The 19,392-nt window shown below is 36.3% G+C and overlaps 1 protein-coding gene and 2 non-coding genes across 3 annotated transcripts; 1 reads left to right on the top strand and 2 right to left on the bottom strand.

Moving 5' to 3' along the window:
• Positions 1-6,179: 6,179 nt before the first annotated feature.
• Positions 6,180-8,531, bottom strand: LOC127900585 (uncharacterized). Its single transcript, XM_052435740.1, has 3 exons — positions 7,917-8,531; positions 7,079-7,727; positions 6,180-6,985 (listed from the first exon to the last, which is right to left on the bottom strand). The coding sequence occupies exons 1-3, from the start codon at positions 8,529-8,531 to the stop codon at positions 6,180-6,182; spliced, it is 2,070 nt and encodes a 689-aa protein (XP_052291700.1).
• Positions 8,158-8,264, top strand: LOC127901619 (small nucleolar RNA R71). The gene has a single exon (XR_008053863.1). It is a non-coding gene; the product is annotated as a small nucleolar RNA R71 (small nucleolar RNA).
• Positions 8,532-13,900: 5,369 nt separating the features above from the next.
• LOC127901667 (small nucleolar RNA R71) lies at positions 13,901-14,007 on the bottom strand. The gene has a single exon (XR_008053911.1). It is a non-coding gene; the product is annotated as a small nucleolar RNA R71 (small nucleolar RNA).
• Between the last annotated feature and the right edge of the window lie 5,385 nt (positions 14,008-19,392).

Raw genomic sequence — 19,392 nt, 5'->3', positions numbered from 1 at the left:
GCAATTTTAGGGGGGGGATTGTTGAGGTTATGGGGCCCCAACAATTCTTCTGTGCGCTTGTGGTGGTAACATCCTTTTGTGTAATTCCATTGAGGTGGCAGTAAGGTTACCTAGGGCATAACTGCCCAGCCCGTTGGCACAATTATAAATGTGTGCAACCCTTCATGTCCATCCACCGCTTAGTGTGGGGCTCTGCGCTTCCATTGAATAAGAAAATAAAGTTGCACATTGGCTATTAGCTTAAGCTTTTAGCTCAATGGTAAGCACTTGATCCTAACAATTGGTATCAGAGCTCAAATTATTTTTTATACATTTTTAAATAAATCATTATTTTCACATTATAAATGTTTTATATTTAATGGAAAAATGATTTTATGAAATTGGTTGTTTTTCAAGTTTATGGTCTAATTGAAAGAGTTTTGAAAACTTTGAAATCAACAATTATTGCTTGAAATTATGGAGAAAGACTTATTTGAAAAGTTTCATAGTATTTTGGGCCATATCATAATTTCAAAAAGTTTTGAGAATAACAAGCATTATTTAGAAATTCTGAAATTGGACATATTTAAAAATTTTATAATGTTTTGGGCCATAATATAGTTATGTAAAGTTTTGAGGTAAATTTATAATTTTAAAAAATAGTTCATTGTAGCAGTCACTATAGCAGGCGGCTAACCAGATTCTGACAAGTGGTAGACCGGATTTGGACAGTAAGCTTCTGGAACATAAACGACTATCTGGATTTCATAAGCGGCATACCAGATATTCTGAAATTCAAATTTTTGCTGTAACGGTAACATAAAAGCAGCTAACCAGATTCCATAATCAGTAAGCCGGTTATCACCAAAATGAGCATAACGGCTAGTTTTTGAGCTCAAATTATATAAACTTAAATCCAATTCATTTTTAGCAATCTTTGCAAGCATAAACAAGTGCACACAACATATATTGAGCTTCAAATTTGAAAATCATCATAGATTAAATCTTCATTGAGCTATCATTTGTATATCCACTTTAAAAGAGAATTGTTTGTTGTAATTTTCATTTCTCATCAAATTTGTGAGTGAACAAGTCTGAGAAACACTTGGGGTGAAGAGATTGGGGAGATAATCTCTTTATTGTAAAGGTTCATTGACACCTTGGAAGTCAATTGTAAGCATTTGAAGCCTTGGGAGGCTTGGATAGTGAAATCCTCAAGCTGGATGAGCTTGGAGGCATGGACGTAGGCGGAGATTGGCGAACCATGTAAAAATCATTGTGTTTGCTCTCTCTTCCCTTACTAATTCATTATTATACTGTATTAAATTTATTGTTTTTTATTTCATTAAGGGAATAGATTTAATTGTTGTGTGTTTTATTTAGTTTAAATTTTAAAAACCCAATTCACCCCCCCTCTTGGGTTGCCTAGTTAATATTTTAGCTAAGTGCCTCGTTTATTCGGGGTGTACAGGCTGTTTCAGTTTTTTGTGGAATGAAGGAGGATTGAGGTAGTGGTGGATATGGTGGGAGGTTCGACTTCAGGTACGGAGAGCTTCTAAAAGTCGCCTTAAACCTGCAAAACAACGAGAAAGAGGTCAAAGGTGGAGCCGAGGATGGCTGGCGACCGCACTCAAATGCTCAAGTCAGAGTTGGGTTTTCTCAAGTTAAAGAGCTTGCAAGCTCTCTGTAATGAAGGGCTTGAGGTGGAAGAAACCTCAGCTCTCGTGATGTGTATGTAAGCTGATTTGATAAAAATTAAACCTGAGTATTTATAAGGTGTATCCCAGCTGCCATGCCAACTAGCATGATTTTATTGGCGTTCCTTATTGTCGTGTCAGGAATATTCTTGTTTTTCATATGTGTGGCAGCTTGGACGTTTCAAAAATATGCGTAGAGAGCAAGTTTGACGCATATCTACGTGTTAGGTGTAGTGGGGTAGTCCCGTGTACCTCTGTAATTCTGTTGAAAATATGCAGGCGTGGCAGGGGAAAACTCCATATTGACACATGGCATTTTTCTTTGGTCTTCTACTTTTCCCCCAAACTAATGTACTAATGGAAAACATGCAATAATTGTTCTCACCATAAATATACACATAAGGTTACCTTATTCCTAACAATTTGAAATACTCACACTTCAGTACATACAAAATAACTCAAAGTATACAGTAATTATGATTGCTCCCATCACATAATGTCTAAAATTAAACCAACTACGGAACTACACACACATAATAATAACATAAAATGAGATCACAAACAAATCCTAATAGCATGAATCATTATATATTGACTGCATCTAACTAATTAATCAACACTACAATGTCTTGTTCCGAACATGGAAGATTTTGCATGGAGTTTCCTTCAACATCATGTTTATAAACTCTTTAACTTCTTCAACTCGAGGTTTCATTAGATATAAGATATCCAACATGCGACAGTTAAGGAGGCATGGGGGATTTTGCCCAATTCTGTGATAGATGCGGTAACAACGGTACTATAATTGAAAAATAGCCAATGCCATTAAGTGAGTTTGTTCACTCAACTACTCTATTTCCTTTGGTTACATCCTAGTGTTTGACGTAATAATTTTTCTTATTTCATTTTATTTGTTGCATTTTTATTTTAACCAGTTCATTAGATTCATTAGTCACCTTATTTTCAATTAAAACAAGATTGCACTGTTAAGGTTGCTGTAGCAAATCTGATAACATCAATCTCTGTTGAGACGATCTGAATACTTATCAGTAGATTACTTGTTATGTATGTGCACATTGACACCCATAGCATTAGAAATTGCACACCAGCTGCGATGAAACAAGTTGAAAATGCTATTGGAATTTTTTTCAATTCCCATAAAGTAAATAAACTCTAATTTGAATAAACTTTAATCCCTAAGATCATACAATATCATGATTTTCACATCATCATAATTGAGAGAAAGCATACCTTGATTCATAGCAATTTTTCTTGATTAAATCTCACTGTCAAGAGTTGAAGATTAGCAAAATCGATTACTCTCTCTTGACTCTTTTAGAGTGACTCACTTTTTGGTGGAGAGAAAATTAACGTGATATCTTTTTAAATATTGGGTGGAAAAAGAACCAATTTTAATAAAACCCTAATTTCCACTTTCCATCAAAGTGGGCAGTTCATTTTTTTTCGTTTTTTCCTAATTGACCAATAGGATTTCAGCCTATAATTTATTTTATTATTACTAATTTCATATTGTGGCACGTGGGCCACTATAAAATATTTCAACATTCTTCCACTTAGCCCATGTGGCACATTCAAATTAATAATTTAATAATAATAAACGTTATGCGCATAGTAAGAGCTAAATCCTTACTTGCATTGGTCAAGCCATAAAATCATCATTAAGCAAAAACTAACTCGAATTATAGTAGTTCCGCATCATTATTTCAACATAGTTCCTTCTATGTATCACAATATCAGTTTTATACTTAACATGACCTATAATGGAAAAGAAAACAATGACAGTCCATCAATAATGTCTTAGTCAGAGACAAAACCTGTTAACAATCATATCCTTATTCATATATATACCATTAAATCAAACAAGATATAAAAGAATAAGAAACAATACTTAAATGAGCTTAGAGTATCAAATACATAAAGAGCATAAAATTTGAACATAATGTCAATAGAGACATCCAATTATATCCATTCTTTCAACATGTTCGCTGAAAACCTTTGGGTTTAATCTTTTTATTAAAGGATCCACAACCATCAATTTGGTGCTAATTTGCTCGATTAATATTCTTCATTTTTGAACTTCTTCTTTAACGACAAGGTATTTTAATTCCATATGTTTAGTACCCTTCGAATACCTGTCGTTTTTAGAGTAGAAGATTGATGTGGCATTATCACAATAAATCTTCAGTGGCTTGGCAATACTGTCGGTAATTCTAAGACTTAAAATAAAGTTCTGCAAACTTAGCTTTCACAGTGCATGTAGCAATGACGGACTGTTTTGCACTTTTCAACAAAATGGCTCCGCCAGCCATCATGAACAAATAGCCAAATGTGCATTTTCTAGTATCCACGCAGCTAACATGATCTGAATCTAAATACCCTATCACTTCAAAATGATCAGATCTCTTATAAATGAGCATGTGATCCTTTGTTCCTTGCAAGTATCTCAATACTTTCTTTGTAATGTTCTAGTGATCTGATCTAGAATTACTTTGATATTTACCCAGCATTCCAACAGTAAAACTAATGTCTGGCCTGGTACGTATCTGTGCATACATTAAGCTTCCAACAATGGATGTATAAGGAAAATAATCTTACTCCCACTAACTTTGAGATATATACATCGGTCAATGATGTTTTCCTTAAATCCAAAGGAAGTGATGGTATCATTAAACTTAAGATACAATTGTTAGGAGGCTTGCTTAAGTCCGTATATTGATTTCTTTAATTTACAAATGAGGTATTCCTTTCCTTTAGCAAAAAAGCCTTCAGGTTTGGCCATATAAACATCTTCCTTTAAATTGCCATTTAGAAAGATAGTTTTCATAGTGAGCCACCAATGCCATAATAATTCTAAAGGAGCCTTTTGATAACTCTCATTTCATAGAGTTATCACACCCCCAAACTTAAACCATTACTTGTCCTCAAGTAATGACAATAACATTCACACTTCAATCACACAATCATGCAACAAATAACTTAGCTCTGTCATCTAATTTGCAAGGATTCTTCCACCCTCAGATCACACTCTTAATCACACAAAATAGCCATAGCAATTTAGTTCTAAACTTAGGCTTCATTCTGTCCAGAGTGTGTGTGTGCCACTTTGATCAAATTCCAGAGGTGCTACAACATTACACAGAAATTGCATATAATTCAAAGGTAGAACACAAATATATTCACATATGGGGGAGCAGAACTCACAATTATATTCAAACTGTGCTAAATTGTTTTTTTTTTCAGTTAAACCCTTCAATGCAACATTGAGCTTTCATGTGAATACCTATCACTTGTAATGATGACATCCAATTACTCATTCAACGTACATGTCAGAGTTGCTACAACAACGCATTTAGGATGTTATATCTAGGTCATACCTTTGGACGCCTTTGACTCAAGGCTGAACATGGGGCTCATGAACAGACCAGGTTACTCAGTATCCTAGGTAGCGGACCTCTTTATCACCATTTTTTTTTGCTTTTCTTCTTTTTTTTCTTTTTTTTATAATTGCTGCAGCACTGCTCGTATCTCGTGTTGCCTTTGGATTCAAGTTTGCATATGGGGTGCATACTCAACCCTGGTTACTCAGCAACTTAAACCATTGGAGCAGAATTTATTTCATAACGGGCATGGTTCAACAAAAATTTTCCCCCAAACTTGAGATATTTTCTACTCTTTTTTTTTGGGTTCTCCTGGCTCTGCTACAGCATTCTCATAAAACTCAACCAAAGTCTAAGTGTCAGGACAGAAGTTCAACCTCCATCTATAACTATCTCTACTTGGCTTTCTCATAAATACTGAATGACACTCAATTTATCTTCATTAGGTTTTCAAATCCATACACAAATAGAAGATAACAGAGCTTCACACAACATAAGCATAAACACATGCACTCAGAAACACAACCCCCCCAAACTTGAGTGGTGTTGTGTCCTCACAAGCACACAAAACAAAACCACATAAACCAGACATGCATACACTAAATAAAAGGACATGCAGAACGAATTAGACAATTAAAACTAAATGAAAGAAATTTTTTTTTTTTGCAGAAAGAAGTAAAATAAACTAGCGGGTAGGGGTACTCCCCTGTTGCTGGAAGCATTGCTGCAGCACAGGCTGTGAAGGGTCACTTCTTCTTTGATCCACTTCTTAAACGCTCCTTATCATAAAATCTAATTAATCCATCTGCTGCTGCAAAAGCAAGAAATGCCTCTATTGTTTGAGAATCTTCTGTTATATGTCATGCTGTAAGTGATGCTGCAGCAATTCCTTCATGCTCTTTTTGCCCACAATTTTTTTTTACTTACTATAATTTAACACAAAAACATAAAAAAATTAAATGCACACTTAAAATAACAAAAAGACAAATTAAATAATTTAAAAGCTAAATTTAATGCCTTAAAAACTTGAAACAACTTCCCTTATTAGGTTGCCTCCCAATTAGCGCTTGATTTTAGGTCTTTCAGCCTGACCTTTCTTGTTTCCTCAACCATGATCTTTCAAGAACTGATCCCTCTTTAGGTTGTTCACCTCAGCTCCCAGATAGTGCTTCATTCTCGGTCCGTTAACTTTGAATTCTTGTTGGTCTGGAGTGAGTTCCCTTTGTTGGATTTGCTCGTCAATTCTGAAGGGTTGCTTCTCCCCTGACCATGCTATGTTAGTTGCTTTATGATCTTCATCATCAAGTTCTTCAAATGTTACAGCATTGATTTTTTCGTTACTGCAGCAACTGTGTAATCTCTCTGCTACAACAAAGTCCACAACACTGATAAAATTACAATCTTCAATCTCATCGGGACTCTTCATGGCATCCAGCACATTGAATGTAACTTGTTGGTCATTCACCCTCATGGTTAATTCTCCTTTTTGAACATTAATTAGAGTATTTCGCGTGGCTAAGAAAGGTTTTCCTAGAATGATTGGCACTTCTTTGTCTGCCTCAAAGTCTAGCACAATGAAATCCACCGGAAAAATAAATTTATCCACCAACACATCTTCAATCTTCCCTTCTGGATATGCATGGGATCTGTCAGCAAGTTGTAAAGACACTGTTGTTGGTCTACATTCACCAACTCCCAATTGCTTAAACACTGATAAAGGCATGAGATTGATGCTAGCCCCCAAATTACAAAGTGCTTTGCCACTGTATTTAGTGCCTATGGAGCAAGGGATTGTGAAGCTGCCTGGATCCTTCATCTTCTGTGGTATCTTACTCTGAAGCATTCGGCTACACTCTTGTGTTAGAGCAACTGTCTCAAATTCTCCAAGTCTTCTTTTCTTTGTCAAGATATCTTTAAAAAATTTCGCATAATTTGGCATTTGCTCTAGAGCTTCCATAAAAGGAATATTGATATGTAGTTGTTTCAGCACTCCCAAGATTTTACTGAACTGCTTATCTTGTTGCTGCTTCTGAAATCTTTGAGGGAAGGGTGGTGGGTGTCTAAACTGCTGTGATGCAGCAGGTTGTGCAGACTGCTTCTCTTTTGCTTTACACGGTTCTATTGATGTTAATGCTGTAGCTGCCTCACCACTAGGTGCTGGATCATAACTTTCTGCAGATGCTGTAGCAGATCTGTGTCGATTTGCATTTTGAAAAATGAAAAATTGTGACTCTTTCTCTACTTGAATGTCTTCTTTTCCCTTGTTGGACTCAATTCTTCTTTTTAGTACACCAATTGAGCTATCAATATCCTTTCCAGATCTCAAGTTAATCACTTTGCAGTGCTCTTTTCCTTCTCTTCTTGGGTCCTTTGTGTTGCTGGGTAAACTGCCTTGAGGTCTGTTGCTTAATGCTGTAGCAAGCTGTCCAATTTGGTTTTCTAAGTTTCTCAAAGATACAGTATGACTTTGGACAACTGCTTCATTCCTCACAATATAATCCTTAATCAAACCTTCAAGGGAGCCGAGTTGATCATTGTTGATGCTTCTGCGCTCTTGATTTTGCTGATAAAATCCAGGTGGTTGATCAGGTCTGTTCTGTCCACTGAGTGCTACAGCAGGCTGATTCTGATTACTCCATGAAAAGTTCGGGTGCTGTCTCCATCCAGAGTTGTAAGTGTTTGAATATGAATTGTCCTAGTTCTGTCTATTGAAGCTGCTCATATAGTTAACTGAAGCTGGATTACCAGGACAATTGTCAAATAAATGCCCTTCTCCACAATAAACGCAAGACATATCAAAAATTTGGTTAACAGTTGCTGGAGCAGTAGTCATGGCCTTTACCATCTTTGTTAATGAAGTTACTTGGGCTGACAATGCTGTCAAGGCATTTACGTTATGAACTCCTGCTGCAGCTTGTTTGGTTGATGGCCACTGATAGTTATTGTTGGCTATTCTCTCCAAAATTTCATAAGCGTCATTGTAAGACTTATATAACAAGGCCCCATTTGCTGAAGCGTCCACCATCAATCTAGTGCTTTGGTTGAGACCATTATAGAAAGTTTCCAACTGTATGCAGCAAAGAATACCATGATGAGGACATTTTCTGAGTAACTCCTTAAATCTCTCCCATGCGTCATACAAGCTCTCATCTTCAAGTTGATGGAAAGATGCGATCTCATTCCTCAACTTTGCATTCTTGGTTGGTGGGAAGTATTTTAACAAAAATTTGTCAGCCAAATCATTCCATGTAGTGATAGAATTTGGTGGTAGAGAATTCAACCATGCTCTTGCTCGATCTCTCAAAGAAAACGGGAAAAGTCTGAGTCTCAATGCTTCCTGCGATGCTCCAACAATCGTGAAAGCATCACTCACTTCAAAAAATAACTTAAGGTGTAGATGAGGATCTTCGGATGGCAAACCATTAAATTGCCCCACTGTTTGAAGCATCTGAAACATCACGGATCTGAGTTCAAAATTGTCAGCTTGAACGTCGGGTCTAACTATTCCTGGATGTATGGCTTGAGGAGTCAACACTGCGTAGTCTCGAATGGCTCTTGTTGTGCAAATTTTATTGAACTCGCAAGTGCACAAATCTATTGTAGAATAGACTAATGGTGATGAGTGTCGATCCCACGAGGAGGTGGATTTTAATTGTGTGTAGAATTAATTTTGTAAATGGGTGGTTGGATTTCTAGTGAAATTGATTTGAAATATTCTAAAACTTAAATTAAAATGGCGAGAATAAATTGAAGATAGATCTATTGAAATGAAGCACTTGGGTATCCGGATCCGTATCAACATGCATCATGGGCTAAATAATCCTTATTAATGCCAATTAAATCATGAGGGGGGAATCCACACCTCATGAACCACGCTCTAATCAATATGGTGCTAAGGGCTTATCGTGCCAAATAATAATAACTTTGTACTAGAGGGCCGATGAAACCAAAGCGGTACTAGACAAGATTAGTATTATTTGTCGACGAGAAGTCAAAACATCCACAAAAATTAGAGGGGAAGAGAAAGTAAATTTACCAAATAAAGCCCATGACACATGTTGAGACTTCACCTTCAACCCAAGCTTGAAAGAAAATTAGCCACTCATAATTGAACTAAGGGCAAAATGGAAATTTATTAAAATACGTAGAAAATACAAGATGAAGAAGGAATTACAGAAAATGGATCCTAAAAATGGATTTAAAGATATTAAATTAGGGGGGAGAGGCCCCCTTTTTATAGATACATGGAGTAAATCATGGCCATCGGATTAAAAACAGTTTAGACGTTCAGGATTGTGCCACGTCATCAGTCAACAGTATGCGGTTTGACCACGCGGATGAACAGTAACACGGTTTGACCCGGGTTGAACAGTGACGCGGTTTGGTTAAAAATAATCCTGTGTGATGCATGTACCGTACGCGAGATTTTTCATCCACTGATATGCTGCCACGTCACCATCAACAGTACATAAGAATTTTAGTCCAACAAGATCGTGACACCTCATCAGTCAATGCCACATCATCGGTCAATACCACGTCATTGATCCGTCTATGTGAACAGTGTCATGAACAGTAACGTAGATAGTACCGTACACGTAAATAGTACCGTACATGTGAATAGTGTCATTTTTCCTTTTATGCTCCTCCTAAGGTTTTCGACAGTCCTGAGTTCAAAAGTGATGTCCGTTTTGCCGTCTGATCTCTCGTTTATTGTGAAATGACCATGATGCCCCTAAAATACATAAAATACTTAATTAAAATCAAACACACATAATTAAATTGCAAGAAGCTTAAATACATAAAAGTAAGGGTTGTTAGTAAAACTTGAAATGTAAAATGATGATTTTCTCCTTTATAAATATACATTTTCTAACACTCAACAGCTCTATCTCTATCATTGGCCATGTGAATAATGTTGTTGTTCCCTGGTTGCCTTTGAACACATTGTCCATTCAGACCTTTATGTACATTGACTGGTTGTATCCCCTCTCTACGGTTCAAGTTTCTCAAATCTTGCAAATCATCCATTGCTACAGCAGCTTGTAATTCTCGATGCTCTCTTCTCAATCTCCTTGCAGTTCTTTCAATTTCTGGATCAAACTGTAAGTCAACAGATTTATATTTGCGCATGCAAGGGTTGCTAGATCACCTATGTCAACAAAATAAACAAATTAAAATAAAATTAGCACCGTTAAAACTAATTTCACAAATCACAATTAACAATCAGTCCCCGGCAACGGCGCCAAAAACTTGTTGGTTATCCCTATGTCTAGTTCATCACTAATCTTAAATCAGGCATGACCCTTTTGGGACTCAAGCAAAACTCAATCCGGGAGACTCAATTTAAGATCAAGTATTGTTCTGATATGTTCCACTAAGATAGGCCATTTTGCTACTCTCTCCTAACTTGTATCATTAAATGGGTGATCAACCGAAATAATGAATAAAATAAATACTATCAAAACAAACTGCTACAGCAAACATTCAGCAACATATATATTCAGTCAATAAACCATCAAGATTGTTTATCACTCAACCACAAATAAATTTAGTTCATAGTTTGTAAAAACTTATTGGTGTATAAATACTAATGATATTGGTGTCAATGTGCAAGTGTACACAACAAGTAATAAAGTGATGAGTATTCAAGATCGTCTCCACAGAGATTGAACATGCAGCAACACAGATATTCAGTCAATAAACCATCAAGTTTCTTGTTTACTATTTATTCATGGGGATGTGTTTCATGGCCGGAATTTTGTTCTTTATTTTTCTTTTGCAAACCATGAACTAAATTTATTTGTGGTTGAGTGATAAACAATCTTGATGGTTTATTGACTGAATATATGTGTTGCTGCATGTTCGCTGTAGCAGTTTGTTTTGATAGTATTTATGTTTATTCATTATTTCGGTTGATCACCCATTTAATGATACAAAAACTTGTGTTGCTACACCTAAGGAGAAAAATACAAAAGAATCAAAAGAAAAACAAGATTCGAGAGAGAGATTAAGGGCTGCACAAGAGGAAATTGCAGAAATCAATTGGGAGCTCAATCATTCTTATTCTTATCTTGCTTTCTCGTTTTCTATTTATTTATGGGGATGTGTTTGGCTGAAACTTTGTTCTTTATTTTTCTTTTACAAACCAATTGATTTCTGCAAATTATTTTTATGAAATGAGAGTTAAATAATTAATTTCCTTGTGTTTTTATGCCAACATAAGATATAGCATTACACGCTTAGGTTCTATTTACCCTACAAGGTGAATCCCTATGTCTAGTTCATCACTAATCTTAAATCAAGCATGGCCCTTTTGAGACTCAAGCAAAACTCAATCCTGTGATAACTCTATGAAATGAGAGTTATCATGGCACTTTTAGGCTTAAATCAATACTACTTAGAGAGTAAATTATGTGTTTCTATTGCATTTTTGTTACATTTTGCATAAATAATCATTTTAGTCAGTCTTAATAAGTTTTGCTCGATTTAAAGTAATTTGTGCTCAATTTGTGTGCATAATTGTAGGTTTCCAGAAGCTTATAATTCATGGAAGGAATGCTATGCAATCGGCTTGCAAAAATAAAGAAAGAACATGGCTACAAAAGAGTTGAAACAAATCTGGAACAGTGCATTTGCTGTAGATATTGTTGTAGCAACCATTGCTGTAGCCGTTGCTGTAGCAATCCTGGAACAACGACAGAGAAAATTCTGTGCGGGATAACTGCAGAATTGTGATCTGCAGTTTCTTAATCTGACTTATGCGCGACTTAGACTTCTGTTTACCCTAATTTTCAACTATAAAAGAAGCACACATCATAAGGAATAAAGAGAGCCGTCACCCAAGGAGAAAAACACAAAGAAACAAAAGAAAAACAAGATTCAAGAGAGAGATCAAGGGCTACACAAGAGGAGAATTTGCAGAAATCAATTGGGAGCTCAATCATTCTTATTTTTCTCTTGCTTTCTCGTTTTCTATTTATTTATGGGGATGTGTTTCATGGCTGAAACTTTGTGTTAGAGTGCAATTTATGCACTAGTTTTGCATTGTTTACTTCCCTTAATATCGATGTTTTGCACTTAATAATAGTGATTTACTTGTGTTTTACATTTGTAGGTGCAATTCTATTGATTGGTGATAAAATTGAGCTATAAGATGATGTTTAAGGACGATTGTTCTCTTGGAGAAATTTAGAGAGTCAAAAGAACTTTGTTAATAAGGCGTGGGCGCATGCTGTCAACTGCGGACCTGCAGTTTTTAGTTTAACGTGTTTTGTATTTTTGGCTATTTTGTAATTACGAATTTAATATTTAAGATATTAGTATTTTATTTTAAATAGAACTCTAAAAGAGAAGAGAGATAGAGTATTTAAGGAGGAATCTATTGTGAAAGAAAGGGGGGATTTTGGATTGGAGAAAAAGAAAGAAACCCTAGATCTAATTTTTCTCTTCTCTCTATGAAGAACTAAACCTATTTTTCTGGTTGAAGGATAATGAAGCTTTGATTCATCACTACTGTGAGATCTTTCTTATGCTTTAATTGTTTTATTACTTTTTGGGTATTTGTTTATTCTCTGAATTAGTTTCATGATTATGTTTGTTAATTAGGTAATTGGCCACTATTTAATTATCAACTTAATCTATTGTCAATTAAAGGATTCATTGTATGAAGAATTTAATGTTTGTGACAAATAACATAGCAGAGAGTTGTGTTGTAAGAATAAACTATCTAATTTAAATGAATCATCATATGTGTTGATTAGGATTTGGGTCTCTCTAGTTTTTCAGGTTGTCAATTGATTAAATCCTATGATCGTATCTAGGGTTGTCTATTGATTAGGGAAATAACCAACGGTCGTACCTTGGTTATCGACTAGTTAAGGAGAGATTAGCTATTAGAGGGTCTCAATAGTTATAACCGGTCTATTCATGAGTAATAATAATCTATATTTGAATCAATGATCAGTAGTCGAATCAAGCTTAGTTAATTCCTTCAACCAGAGCTTTCTCCAATTTGAATTACAACTTTAATTTGCATTCTTGTTATTTTAATTTGATTTTTATTATTGCCAACAATTCCCCCATTTTACGTTTTACGTTTCAAAAGGATTTAATTAATTACCGATCTCTGTGGACACGACCCTGCTCAATCATTATACACAATTTATTTAGAGTAGGAATTTATTTTTGTTGGCTTTGACAACCATCAAATTTTGGCGCCGTTGCCGGGGATTGGTGTCATTTATTTAATCCTTTTTACGTTTTACTTGGTGTATGGTTCGTTCTTCTCGTATAGGTACACTTTCATTTGATCCTGAAATTGAGAAGACGGCTCGCCAGCTGAGACAGCAGACAAAGCGAGCTAAGCAACGATCCTTGTCGCCTTTGCTTTCTGAAACAGATACGGTGCCTGATTTAGTTGAATCATCTAGCGATTCAGAAGAACAAGTGATGGATAGAGCTGCACCTGTAGAAAGAACTCTTAGAGAGTTAGCTGAACCAGACTTGAATCAACAACCACTCTGCATTCAATATGTAGACTTGGAGGTAAATTTTGAATTAAAGTCTGGTCATATTCATTTATTACCCAAGTTTCATGGTTTTGCAGGTGAAGATCCTCATAAACATCTTAAGGAGTTTCATATTGTGTGTTCAAGTATTAGACCACAAGGCGTGACTGAAGAGTAAATTAAGCTGCGTGCTTTTCCGTTCTCTGTAGATGGGCTAGCTAAAGATTGGTTGTACTACTTGCCTCATGGATCGATTACAACGTGGAATGGTTTGAAGAAGCAGTTCCTTGAGAAGTACTTTCCTGCTTCAAGAGCTGCCAACATCAGAAAAGATATTTGTGGGATCAGACAACTTCCTGGGGAGACTTTGTATGAGTATTGTGAGCGATTCAAACAATTGTGTGCCAGTTGTCCTCAGCATCAGATTTCTGATCAACTTCTTATTCAATATTTTTACGAAGGACTGTCATTGATGGATAGGAGTATGATAGATGCTGCTAGTGGAGGCGTGTTGGTGAACAAGACCCCTACTCAAGCAAGGGAGTTGATATCAAATATGGCTGCCAATGCACAACAATTTGGCAGCAGGCAAGATCTCACTTCAAAGAAGGTGAATGAGGTAAATATTTCTTCTGTTGAACAACGTTTAGATAAACTTACTTCTCTTGTGGAAAAGTTTGTTGTAGGTAATGTGCAACAGGTGAAGACTTGTGGCATTTGTTATAATATGGGTCATTCAACTGATATGTGTCCTACACTCCAAGAAGAACCCGTTGAACAAGCCAATGCAGTTGGAGGATTTCCAGGCATGCCTCAGAGGAGGTATGATCCTTATGCACAAACATACAATCCGGGATGGAAGGATCATCCCAACTTTAGCTATGGAGTTAGGCCGTCAGGATTCCCACAACAGTATCCACCAAGACAACCAGCACCTCCACAGTCAACCTCCAAGTCAGGTATATCTCTTGAAGAAATTGTTAAATCGCTTGCGACTAACACTCAACAATTTCAGCAGGCAACTACAGCAAGCATTCAGAACTTGGAGAACCAAATGAGTCAATTGGCGACTACAGTAAACCGTCTGGAGTCTCAAGTATTAGGGAGATTGCCTTCACAATCTGAGGTGAATCCAAAGCAAAACGTTAGTGCTGTCATCCTTAGAAGTAGGACGGAGTTGCAAGAGCCTAGTAAGAAAGTGACAAAGCATGTAGAAGATGAGCTTGAGAAGAATGAATTGATGCCTCAATCTCATGATGCGGAACCCACCAGAGCTAAACCCCTACCTATTGTGATACCTCTTCCTTTTCCAAGCCGGTTTGTAAAATCAAAGAATGAGGAACAAGAGAAAGACATCCTTGAGACATTTCGCAAGGTTGAGGTAAATATTCCTTTATTAGATGCTATAAAACAAATACCTCGATATTCTAAAGTCCTTAAGGAACTGTGCACCTCTAAGAGAAAATTAAGAGGAGATGAAAAAGTTCACATGTGGGAGAATGTTTCAGCAGTTCTTCAAAAGAAACTACCTCCTAAGTGCAAGGATCCAGGTATATTTACTATCCCTTGTAAAATTGGTAGTGTTAAAATTGAAAAGGCTTTGTTAGATCTAGAAGCTTCTATTAATGTCATGCCTCATTTCATTTATTCATCCTTGAATGTTGGTCCATTAAAAGAAACTGGCGTAATAATTCAACTAGCTGATAGGTCTAATGCATATCCTGATGGGGTATTAGAAGATGTCTTAGTACAAGTTAATAAGTTGGTTTTTCCTGCTGATTTTTATGTACTTGATATGGAAGATGATAACTCCTCTAATTCTGTCCCAATTTTGCTAGGAAGACCTTTTCTTAAGACTTCTAGGACTAAAATGGATGTACATAAAGGGACTCTCACTATGGAGTTTGATGGAGAGGTTATAGAATTCAATATGAATGATACCATGAAATATCCTAGTGAGGAACATTCGGTATTTTCTGTGGATGTTATTAACCCTATAGTGCAGGAAGTTTTTTACAAGAAAAAGACGAAGACATTTCATGATAGAATGATTTTGAGAAACGAGTTCTCTGTTGGTCAAAAAGTTCTTCTTTTTCATTCTAAACTTAAACTTTTTCCGGGTAAATTACGTTCTTGCTGGGTTGGACCTTTTATTGTTACTAATGTTTTCCTCATGGTGCAGTTGAGATTCGAAGTCCGACCTCTGACAAAGTTTTTAAGGTTAATGGTCATCGCTTAAAACCTTTTTATGAAGGTTTTTCAGTGAATATTGTGGAGGATGTGGCTCTTGAGAGTCCCAATTATAGAGATTGATGCATAAATGTGTCTAGCCAAAGACATAAAACAAAGGCGCTTTTTGGGAGGCAACCCAAATGATTTATTTATTTTGGTTTTTGTTATATCTTCTTTTAATTTTGATTCAGATTTTTTTTAAAATAATGTGTTTGCTTATTTTGGCCAGAAGAAAATTTTTGATAAGGCGTGCCCACGTCTTAACTAAAAAATATTTCTGTAATTTTTAAAGTAAAATAGTTTTAAGGCGTGCCCACGTGCTTATTAGAAAAGTACTTCTGAAATTTTTAGTGTCTCAAAAAAAAAAAAACTTAATATGTTTGCTTATTTTGGTCAGAAGAAAATTTTTGATAAGGTGTGCCCACGTGCTTATTAGAAAAGTACTTCTGAAATTTTTACAAAGTGATTCATCACTAAAAAAAAAACAAAAAAAAAAGCAATGTATTTATTTATTTATTTTTTCCATCTTTTCTTTCTTTTATATATATATATATATATATATATATATTTTTATTTAAAAAAAATGAAAAAAACAAAAAAACACAAAAATCACAAATCACTGTTCATAAATCCATAATTCAAAAAAAAAAATATATTCACTGTTGATTATCTTTTTCACCCGCAGCAACCAGCAACCAGCAACCAGCAGTCGCAGCCCACGCATCAGCAGCAGCCGTGCGCAACGCAACGCAGCACCAGCATCCCGCGACCAGCGAGCAGCAACCCGCGCGCGCAGATTCAGTTCCACCCGCAGCGCGCAGTATCCCACAACGCAGGCCCAGCAACACGAATCAGCGTCACCAACGCAACCAGCCCGCGCGCAGCAAGCTCCAGCCATCACCATCGCGCAACGCAACGCAGCACCAGCATCCCACGTCTAGCAAGCAGCAACTCGCGCGCACAGATCCAGCCTTCGTCCAACAGCGCGTAGAACCAGCGTCAGCCCAGCTCTCGCGCACAACACAGCCCACGCAGCGCGCAGATCCAGCAGCCCCAGCGCACGCGCGCAACACAATCAGCGCCATCCCACGTCCATCAAGCAAGCTCCAGCCGAGCAGCAATCGCAACGCAACCAGCCTACGACCTGTATTCCAGCCGGGTAAATCGAAATCCGTGAGTGCAATCATTGTAACAATGCCGAAGAGGAAAGCATCTACTTCCAAGTCATCTAAAAAGACACCCGTCGCAAAGAAATCGAAGATTGCCGCTCCCACTACGGTTCCATGGAACACAATTTCAGATTCACGCCAAGCCGTGAGGCAAAGATCGAAACATGGAAAAAGCATGAGTGTTTTGCCACTTGCAGAATCCAATCTCGGAGGGTGCCTCGCATTCGCGACTCAACAAGAGAAAGAGAGGAATTTTTGGATATGTCTGTGTTTGAAAGAACAGGTGTGGTCGAATTCAAGGAGGGGAGATTTTAGTTTACTGAACCAGGACCCACTCAACCTCCAAAGAAGCTTTATGCTAGGAGTGGTGCTACCTCTGATGACGAGTTTGACGACGACATTGCTGCCCCGCCAACTATTCCTTCTACATCTGCACCACCTTTGAGCATTCAGTTAGAAAAAATGGAGCACAAGCTGAACAAGATGGAGCAGAATTTGGCCGCATACTTCGAGAGTGTGGGATTTACCCCACCATTTCCGCCAAGGCCATAGACGTTATGTGGATCAAAGCTCACAATTCAGGGAAGTCTCTTTTTGCCTTTAATCTTTTATCCTTACGCTTTAATTTTTATGTGAGCTTTGATTATCTTACATTAGGGACAATGTAAGTTCTTAGTGTGGGGGAGGGATTTTTGCATTATTGATGCCTGGAATTATTATTTTCACTCCACTCATCTATTTTCACTCTACTCATCCTTAAATGATTTTTGAGTTAGTATGCTTCATATATTATTAATTTTCTTTTCCTTTCTCTCTCACTACTCTTTTCCCATCTATCTCAAATTATTTACATCTATTTTTTTCTATCATATTCTTTCATCACTCACATTTTATCTTTCAATTTTCTTTTTACTACATACATCTTTCTCGCTTATTATCCTTTTTACCTTTCCTTTTATTTCTCACTCATACCTTCTTCTCATTCTACACCACTATTGATGGTTGATTCATTTGAAGAGTGTACATGATTTGATGGCAAATTTACCAACTTTGTGAGGATTTGAGCCTATGAGCAACCACTTTGCTATAATTATTTTTGTTATGTGAATATCAATCCTAGTTTGTTTATTCTAGAACTTGCTTTGTTATGCATGTTGAAGCCACATTACGGGATTTTATGCATTAAAAGGATAAGGGCAAACCGTTTACCATTTTTCTATTCTCGCATTTTCCTTTTTCTCTACCCGAAGACCTTTAATTGCTACCTTTGTTTGAGCCTTAACCATTACCCATCTAATTCTCTCCATCTACTTAACCATTTTTCTTCTTTTTGAGCCTCAATTTAAGGAGATTTTTGGACTCATTGTGTGGATATATTTTGTTGCTTTTTCTACCTTGTATTAAAGTTTCTCAATTAGATCAACAAGCATTATGCTTGAATTAAATTGTGCAAGGTTCGTTTCTTTGTTTTGATTCAAAAAAAAAAACAAAACAAAAAAAAGAAAAAGAAAAAAAAAGAGGAAAAAGAGGAAAAAGAAAAAAAAGAAAAATCGAAAAAAAAGTTTCCATTCTTGGTGGTTGAATGTTCTTGTTGTGAGAATAAACAATCTAATTTAAATGAATCATCATATGTGTTAATTAGGATTTGGGTCTCTCTGGTTTTTCAGGCTGTCAATTGATTAAATTATATGATCGTATCTAGGGTTGTCCATTGATTAGGGAAATAACCAATGGTCGTACCTTGGTTATCGACTAGTTAAGGAGAGATTGGCTATTAGAGGGTCTCAATAGCTATAACCGGTCTATTCATAAGTAATAATAATCTATATTTGAATCAATGATCAGTAGTCGAATCAAGCTTAGTTAATTCCTTCAACCAGAGTTTTCTCCAATTTGAATTACAACTTTAATTTGCATTCTTGTTATTTTAATTTGATTTTTATTATTGTCAACAATTCCCCCATTTTACGTTTTACGTTTCAAAAGGATTTAATTAATTACCGATCTCTGTGGATACGACCCTGCTCAATCACTATACACAATTTATTTAGAGTAGGAATTTATTTTTGTTGGCTTCGACAACCATCAAATTTTGGCGACACCCAACAAAAATAAATTCCTACTCTAAATAAATTGTGTATAGTGATTGAGCAGGGTCGTGTCCACAGAGATCGGTAATTATTTAAATCCTTTTGAAACGTAAAACGTAAAATGGGGGAATTGTAGACAATAATAAAAATCAAATTAAATAACAAGAATGCAAATTAAAGTTGTAATTCAAATTGGAGAAAGCTCTGGTTGAAGGAATTAACTAAGCTTGATTCGACTACTGATCATTGATTCAAATATAGATTATTATTACTCATGAATAGACCGGTTATAGCTATTGAGACCCTCTAATAGACAATCT

The sequence above is a fragment of the Citrus sinensis genome, chromosome 3, assembly GCF_022201045.2.
Source record: "Citrus sinensis cultivar Valencia sweet orange chromosome 3, DVS_A1.0, whole genome shotgun sequence".
Lineage (NCBI taxonomy): Eukaryota > Viridiplantae > Streptophyta > Magnoliopsida > Sapindales > Rutaceae > Citrus > Citrus sinensis.
This window is presented reverse-complemented; position numbering and strand designations above follow the sequence as displayed.

Bases quoted from the DNA above. Each gene is read 5' to 3' on its own strand.
- LOC127900585 (XM_052435740.1), bottom strand. From the start codon at position 8,531: ATGTTTCAGATGCTTCAAACAGTGGGGCAATTTAATGGTTTGCCATCC. The intron at 7,728-7,916 runs GTAAAGGCCATG...GGATGGAGACAG, and splicing joins TAACTTCATTAACAAAGATG to CACCCGAACTTTTCATGGAG. The intron at 6,986-7,078 runs GTAAAATCTTGG...AATTTTTTAAAG, and splicing joins GCAACAAGATAAGCAGTTCA to ATATCTTGACAAAGAAAAGA.